Source organism: Lactuca saligna, chromosome 4, assembly GCF_052625555.1.
Source record: "Lactuca saligna cultivar CGN05327 chromosome 4, ASM5262555v1, whole genome shotgun sequence".
Classification (NCBI taxonomy): Eukaryota; Viridiplantae; Streptophyta; class Magnoliopsida; order Asterales; family Asteraceae; genus Lactuca; species Lactuca saligna.
In genome coordinates, this window is record NC_136420.1 from 272,736,002 (window position 1) to 272,744,156 (window position 8,155).

General features: G+C 38.7%; 1 protein-coding gene across 1 annotated transcript; it reads right to left on the reverse strand.

Annotated features, from left to right (window-relative positions):
- Positions 1 to 444: 444 nt before the first annotated feature.
- Positions 445 to 1,769, reverse strand: LOC145043629 (Pathogenesis-related thaumatin superfamily protein). The gene is made up of 3 exons (XM_078992339.1): positions 1,552 to 1,769; positions 795 to 1,458; positions 445 to 649 (listed from the first exon to the last, which is right to left on the reverse strand). Exons 1-3 carry the CDS (start codon positions 1,601 to 1,603, stop codon positions 460 to 462), a joined length of 906 nt encoding a protein of 301 aa, XP_078848465.1. The 5' UTR covers positions 1,604 to 1,769; the 3' UTR covers positions 445 to 459.
- Between the last annotated feature and the right edge of the window lie 6,386 nt (positions 1,770 to 8,155).

Below are 8,155 nucleotides of genomic sequence, written 5' to 3' on the forward strand. Positions count from 1 at the left end.
ATATATATATATATATATATATATATATATATATTATTTTATGGGTCTGGTATTTTAGCAAAGTGTTCACATAATTAAGATATGACCAATCAAACAACTTTATTTTATTTTATTTGTACATATCTACAATACAAAAAGCATTATCTTATCCATAATCTTACAATACTTTCAGTGTCGGAAGAAAGCGACTTGTTTAGATCAACGCCATGTCATTACAATGTGTGAATAGCATGAAGCCATGACTCAAGATTCTATCGCATTACATTAACAAAAGTATACTATATTCTGGAAATACACATACATATTCTTCTGTATTTTATCTAGATTAAAATTTCGACTCAATTCAAACAAATAGATATTGAAAGTCTGAAACTGAGGCTGAATTCAACAAAAAGATTATGTCACAAAAATATTTTTATATACACCGTCGTGAAGTTTATCAGATAAAAAAATAGCTAATTACTTAATGTAAAACAATGTTTTCACAACAAATATTATTACATAAATAGTCAATATAACAAAATTTAATAAATAAGGGCATCTGATATTGGAAGATGAATCCCCCGAAGCAAGATGCGCATACAAATCCAACAATGCATCCAATGAATCTTGACTCACATTGCCTGCTTTCGACTTTATGCTTCCGATGCTGAAAGGAAAATGACATTACTATATGAAAATGTTTTGAAAGCATAACAATATAATAGAAAAATAAAAATAAAATTTAATAATTGATAAATATATAAAAGTAAATTAATATTTTTTCATATTTAATCCAATAAAAAAAATATTACCTTCTAGTAGGACAAAATATGATTGTGTAATCAGTAGCACCCATACACGTAAAAGTACTCGTAGCATCATCATATGCATAGCTATACGACTTCGGGCAAGCTGATTTAAACACCTCAGAATACGACGTCGGCCGACAAGCCGCCGGAGAATCAAATGCACCCTTACAACAAAACTCCGGCGTCCCAAATGTGTCGCAGGCACTCTTACACCCTCCACCATCTGCCACCTTCAACTCGCTTGGACACCGCCGGTTCAAGTCATCGATGCAGCCGGTAGTCCCACACTCACCGGACCCACCATTCGCCTCCACTATCATCTGTAGATTGTACCCGTCAACAAGGCTGACGTCGTAGAAGTCCTGCGTACCTGACCCGAGAGTGAACTCCGCAAGGGTGGCGGGTGGGGTTGCTCCGGCTCCGTTGCATTCCATTTGCCCCGAACCGCAGTCTCCTGTAACACATGATCCGTGGCCCAATCCGTCGAAGTTGCAGCGGGTTCTCCCCCAGAACCTACCGGACCAGCCTACCGGAGCTTGGAGCGAACGTGATTTACCCTCCGGGAGCTCGAATCCGGTGGTGTCGAGAGCTGGGGTGCCTAGTATCCCTGGCCATACTGTGTAGTCACACTTGTTTGAAAATGTAAAGGTCGTAGCCCCATAAACACCTGCGATAACGAACTCATTCTAATAAATATAAACTTCATACAAATGGAATGCGAAATAATGTGATGGAGATATATAGATAAGCATTGGTTTACCTTTGAAAACGAAGAACATGAGAAATGTAAGAAGGATATCGGAGTGACCCATATGAAAGGTTTTGTGAAAAGTATGAGTGTGTAAGTGAAGAAGAAGAGGATTGAAGAAGAAGATGAAGGAGGAGGAGGGTGGAGGGTGGAGGGGGTATTGAAGGGTGGTGATGGGATGGTACTTATAGAGTGATGGCGTCCATGAATGATGACACGACGGAGTGCGGTAATGATGTGGAAGGGCCATATTATGACTGTTTTGATCTTCATTCCTATTTGTAGAAATTAGACATCACTTGCTACTCGTGTTATTTTAATATTCAAGTAATACTATTTCTGTCTTTTTGTCTGATTTTGATTTAATTTGTTAACATAAATCATGAATTTCGGTTGAGATCGTTGATGGTATGTTATTGTTATGTAAGCTAGATACGTATGTGGGTTAAGTTATGTTATCTTTGTTAGGATAATTCATAATTTTAGGGGTTAGCAGGTGATGTGCTTTTTGAAGTGAAAAATTAAAAAAAGTGTTTTGGTAAGGGTAAAAGTGCTTTCTAATAGACGTGGGTCATTAGTTAAGGGAGGATATACTATATCAATATCCGGTATTATGGTTATAATATCCATGGAAATTGACAACATATAATAACATTTAAAAATTTAAAAACTAAAAATAGTATTAGGGAAAAAAAAATCACTGAACTTAAAAAACCCAGAGTCCTAAACACCTAAAAACAATACACTAGTCATTCAAATACATATTTTTTCGATTGGAACACTCATACTTATCGATCCCATATTTTCTTCGATAGTTTTGAGAATTGTTAAATTTTTTGCTATTTAATCTTCATCCCCTTGCTTACGAAGAAACTCCAAGTGTTAACGTTGTACATCAACATTTTGTTGTGCGATTAGATCGTGTTGGTCCAACTTTGTTTTCATTTCCGCCAACTCTTATGCCCTTCTTTTGGCTTCATCCGCATGATGTTGAGCGCCTTTCGCTTTGTCACGTCCAATCTGTTGGCGTGAAGGGGGGGGGGGGGGGGGATCTTTTCAATATTGTCGGGGATGTCGTCCGTGTCAATGTTGATGTCGATGTTAGTTCGTGCGTCGGAAACGACAAATAAACTAAAATTGTGAGACCTCTTTGATTGTGCATCTGACAACGTTTGTGCCTTAATCTATTTTGGATCTTGTCAGATAATCTCGTAAATTTTTTCAAACTCGAAAGTATGTCCCATTTCGACTTTATATTGTTCCCTTGCACAACTTTGTACACATCAAAATCATTCACACCAATTTACTTTTGCGATTCTAGTCTCATGAAAATCTCATTAAACCTTGTCCATTGGCGACTAATCGGAGTCCTCTTGTTACATAGCATATCGATATTACGATATGGTTGTTTCTTCAAAATCGCGTGGAATTTTTCGAGCACAGCTTCCGAAACTCAACTCTTCGCATATTATTTCCTACAGTTGGATTCTACGAAGTACCGCACCACGCCATGCCAACACATACTCCTCCTCTAGTGTCCACAATAGTGGAGGTTCTCCTTCATTTTCTGCGACTCCCTTCCTTTTCATTTCCGTTTCCCTCTTCTTTTCCGACTACCTCTCACTTGTGTTTCAGGAACAATTTCTTGTGTTGGTTGTGTGGTTGTTTGTGGCAAGGAAGCGAAAATATAAAAAACGTTTTGTTGAAGATTTGAGTTGTGTTAGATGTAAGGGGATGTAGGAAATTACATTGGGGTGATTGGGATTAAAAAGGTTTACTTAAAACGATATTCGCTGTAAGTTTGTGTTGAGTAGGTTCATATAATGTGACATCCCCAAAATCTCGGCCAGAAAAGACAGATTTTCATTTGTGCTTTTAAAATAATTTCAAAGTAAATCCTTTTGATTTGAAAGAGTTGCGGAATTTGTTTCCAAAAACAAAACATGATAAAACAATGTTTACCAAATCATTTCATAAAAGAAATGTATTTTCATTATATAATCAAAACTCGGGGTGTCATGTTCCGATACAGACCAATAAGCATAAACGATAACATTATAAGTCATTCAACAAATATATACATATACAGACTTGTAAACAAAACAACTTGATGGTTCATCCATCTTACGCCCTTGCGCCACTTCCTGTAATACAATAAAACTGAGTGGGTCAGGCTTGGGAGCCTGGTGAGCATATAGGGTTTTCAACCCACAATAAATAATTAAATTAATTATTATCAACCAACAATAACCCAATTACCCATTCCCGTTATTCTCACTTTATGTCCCTAAAATAACTAACACAAGGGACCTAGTCTAAGAATATTTCATCGGGGTGACAACACATGCTTCGGGTGTTCCTCAGCAATATAAGTCAAATAGGGCAACCATGAGGGGGATGGAATACAACGAATGAACACCCAAGTTCATTAATACCTACAGGTTATGAGCCTGCTAGCGTTCCACTGGACTGTCTAGAAGAGTCCGTGGTCGTCATCTAAATTCCGCTAGATGACTGGATCAAAACAACATTGAAACCTCTCATCTGTTTATTACACACCAACTATCTACCCATGTTCTACCCAACATATTAGTAGATAAAAAAATATATTTTTATACATAGTTTAAAACCTGCATATCATTCTCATTCAATACATATTCCAAAACAACAGATGAGACACATACACATAACACGTATTTCATAGAGAATAAATCATATCTATGAGTTAGAAGAAAGTGAATATACATTCATGCATATAACAACAAAATATACACATAACACGTATTTTATATTAAATACTTGATAATTATGCGTTAGAAGAAAGTAACCACACATTCACACATATAAACAACAATATACTTAGTACACTCAAATCATACTTGTATTATTATCGTGTTTATGAAAGGTAGTATACACTCACTTGATCAGAAGATGATCGGACAGTACTACGACTTGCAAAAGTAGTAATCCTCAGCAGATCTGGAAGATCTCTACAAAAATCGAACTTCTCGCGGGCAGAGCTTCGGCTCGGAAACCGCACTTCTCGGGATCTTCGGGATCTCGGGACTTGCTTCGGGACTCGGGAATATTATCGGGGCTTCGGGGTATTTATGGCATGCAAAACGATGCAAAACGGGAGAGAGAAGGGAGAAAAATAGCAAAAGAGCCGGCTGCCCTAGCATCCTATTTATAGGAGGCTAATGCCTAATGCCTCGCAGTACGCGGGGCGTACTGCCTCCGAAACGTTACTGCATGCGTCATCCGAAGTCCTCGAGTGCGAGTGTCGACACTCTTCGCTGTATGCGGGGCGTACTCCGGATGAGTCCGATGACTCGTATTCGGATAATGCCGGATTTAATAATTAAATTTAATTATTAATTATTTAATAAACTTCGGAAATTCATATCTTCTTCATACGAACTCCGTTTTCAACGTTCTTTATATCCACGCGAAGGTGAGACTACGCTCTACAACTTTCGTTTAGACTCCGTCGGCTAATTTTGACTTTATTTTTATTATTTATTTTTAATAGGCCGTGACAGAAAATTTCGTTATAAATTCATAACTTCTTCGTTTGACGTCCGTTCTCGCCTAACTTTTTATCACTTTGATACTAACAACGAGATCTTCGATTCTCGTTTAGATCACTAAGGCTAAATATTGCTCTAACGTGAATTTGACTTTTTACGTCATTCAGCGGTGCCGGTTCTGTCGCGAAACTTTGACAGGTCATAACTTCCTCGTTATAACTCGGATTTCGGCATTCTTTATATCTTCGGAAACCTTGTTTCAACTACTAAAACATTATCTAAAGATATCAAGTTTATTTTACACTTAAATTTTGACGCTTATTTTTTTATTCTTAATTAATCAAACCACATAATTAAGCAATTAAGCACAAAACACATAATAGTCAAATAATACACTTCTATTATTTCAAAACGGGTTACAAAGGTTAACCTAGACTATTATATTGCTAAAAATGGCAAGCCTAGAAACACAGGCGTTACAATTCTCCCCACCTTAGGATGATTCCGTCCCCGGAATCACACATCAACAAACAAATGCGGATAGCGACCCATCATGTCACTCTCCGTCTCCCAGGTGAGATTCGGCCCATTCGTGTGTTTCCATCGGACAAGCACTAACTCGACCATCTTGCGTCGCAACTTCTTTGTCTTTCGGTCAACAATTGCCTCTGGTTCTTCAATCAACTCTTTGTTCTCATCGATTCTCAACTCCGAACGTGGAATCATGTCGGGAACTTCTCCCGTGAACTTCCTCAAATAACACACATGGAAAGTGTTATGAATTCTATTCAGTTCTTCTGGTCGTTCAAGCTTGTAAGCTTGGTTCCCAATCCTCTGAAGAACTTTAAACGGTCCAATAAACCTTGGACTTAATTTTCCCCTTTTTCCAAATCTTATAAGTCCCTTCCACGCTGAGACTTTAAGCAAAACCGAATCCCCAACTTCAAAAGTTATCAGTTTTCGCTTTTTGTCAGCATAACTCTTTTGACAATCCTGAGCCGCTAACATTCTTTCCCTAATTATTTTCAACTTTTTAGAAGTTTGATGAACCATCTCCGGTCCCATAAACTGCTTTTCCCCAGCCTTAAGCCAACAAGACGGCGTACGAAACTTTTATCTATACAAAGCTTGGTAAGGTGCCATCTTAATGCTCGAGTGAAAACTATTGTTATAGGAAAATTCTACCAATGGTAAATGTTCATCCCAATTACCTAGGAATTCCAAGGTACATGCTCTCAGCATATCTTCAAGTGTTTGTATCGTTCTTTCACTCTGACCATCAGTATGCGGATGGTAAGTTGTACTTAAACATAACTTGGTACCCATTTCCTCTTGTAGACTTTTCCAAAACCTTGAGGTGAAACGACTATCACGATCCGACACAATTGTTAGCGGAACACCGTGAAGTCTCACAATTTCCTTCACATAAGAATTCGCAGGCTTTTCCATAGACCATTTCTCCCTGGCTGCTATGACATGCGTACTCTTAGTGAATCGATCGACGACCACCCAAATCATGTTATGACCATTCTTTGTTCGGGGCAGTTTAGTGACAAAATCCATAGCAATGTCTTCCCACTTACCCATAGGCACAGGTAAAGGTTCTAAACTCCCATACGGTTTCTGATGTTGTGTCTTGACTCTTGCACAAGTCACACACTCGGCCACATACTTTGCAACATCAAGCTTCATCGTCGGTCACCAGTAGTAGGGTTTCAGGTCCCTATACATTTTAATGCTACCGTGATGAATCGAGTACATGGTTTTGTGAGCTTCTTCCATCAGAAGATCTCTGATCCCTCCTGTCTTAGGTATCCAAATCCGATCTTAGAACACCTTCAGTCCGTGACTGTTTACACCGAACACCAACGTTTTACCCAAACGTTCCTCCTTTCGGTCATTCTTCTCAGAAGCTTCCTCTTGAGCTTTCTTTATACCTTCCACAATGGTTGAGACAACTTCAATTCTCAACGCTCTTGGCCTTTTCCTTTCAAGATTGAATTTCTGACTGAGAGCATCAGCAACAATATTAGCTTTACCGGGATGGTAAAGTATCTCACAGTCGTAGTCCTTGAGTAATTCCAGCCAGCGTCGTTGCCTCATATTAGATTCCATTTGATTAAAGACATATTGGAGACTCTTATGATCAGTGAAAAGTTTGCACTTCGTGCCATAGAGGTAATACCTCCATATCTTCAGAGCGAAAACTACCGCTGCCAACTCCAAATCATGAGTCGGGTAGTTCTTTTCATGCTCCTTCAGCTGTCGAGACGCATATGCTATCACTTTTTCTCTTTGGGTTAAAACACAACCTAATCCAACCCCAGACGCATCGCTATAAACAGCGAAGTATTCAACTCCATCGGGTAGAGAAAGTATCGGTGCCTCGCATAGCTTCTTCTTTAGCTTCTCGAATGCTTCTTTATGCTTCTCACTCCAAGCATAAGTAGCTCCTTTGTGGGTCAAATCTATCAACAGACTAGCGATTGAAGAAAAACCTTGGATGAACCTTCGGTAATATCCGACTAATCCTAAAAAGCTTCGGATCTCCGTGGGACTTTTCAGTTGTTCCCACTTCATTACAGCTTCAATCTTTGCTGGATCAACCATTATCCCTTCTTGGTTGACCACGTGACCCAAGAATTGGACTTCACGAATCCAAAAATCACATTTGGAGAACTTATCATACAGCTTCTACTTCTTCAAGACTTCTAACACTTCTCGCAAGTGTCTGCCATGCTCCTCCTGGATTTTCGAGTAAATCAGAATGTCGTCTATGAACACTATCACAGATTTATCAAGGAACGGATTACAAACTCTGTTCATTAAATCCATGAATGATGCCGGAGCATTGGTTAGTCCAAACGACATAACCAAGAACTCGTAGTGTCCATATATAGTTCTGAATGCAGTCTTCTCGATATCTTGCTCTCTTACTTTTAGTTGATGATATCCTGACCTAAGATCGATCTTTGAGAAATAGCTTGAACCTTTCAATTGATCAAACATGTCATCAATCCTTGGCAACCGATATCTGTTCTTTATTGTTGCCTTGTTCAGCTCTCTATAATCAATGCACATTCTCA

Bases quoted from the DNA above. Each gene is read 5' to 3' on its own strand.
- LOC145043629 (XM_078992339.1), bottom strand. From the start codon at position 1,603: ATGGGTCACTCCGATATCCTTCTTACATTTCTCATGTTCTTCGTTTTC. The intron at 1,459-1,551 runs GTAAACCAATGC...TCGTTATCGCAG, and splicing joins CATGTTCTTCGTTTTCAAAG to GTGTTTATGGGGCTACGACC. The intron at 650-794 runs GTAATATTTTTT...TTTTCCTTTCAG, and splicing joins ATATTTTGTCCTACTAGAAG to CATCGGAAGCATAAAGTCGA.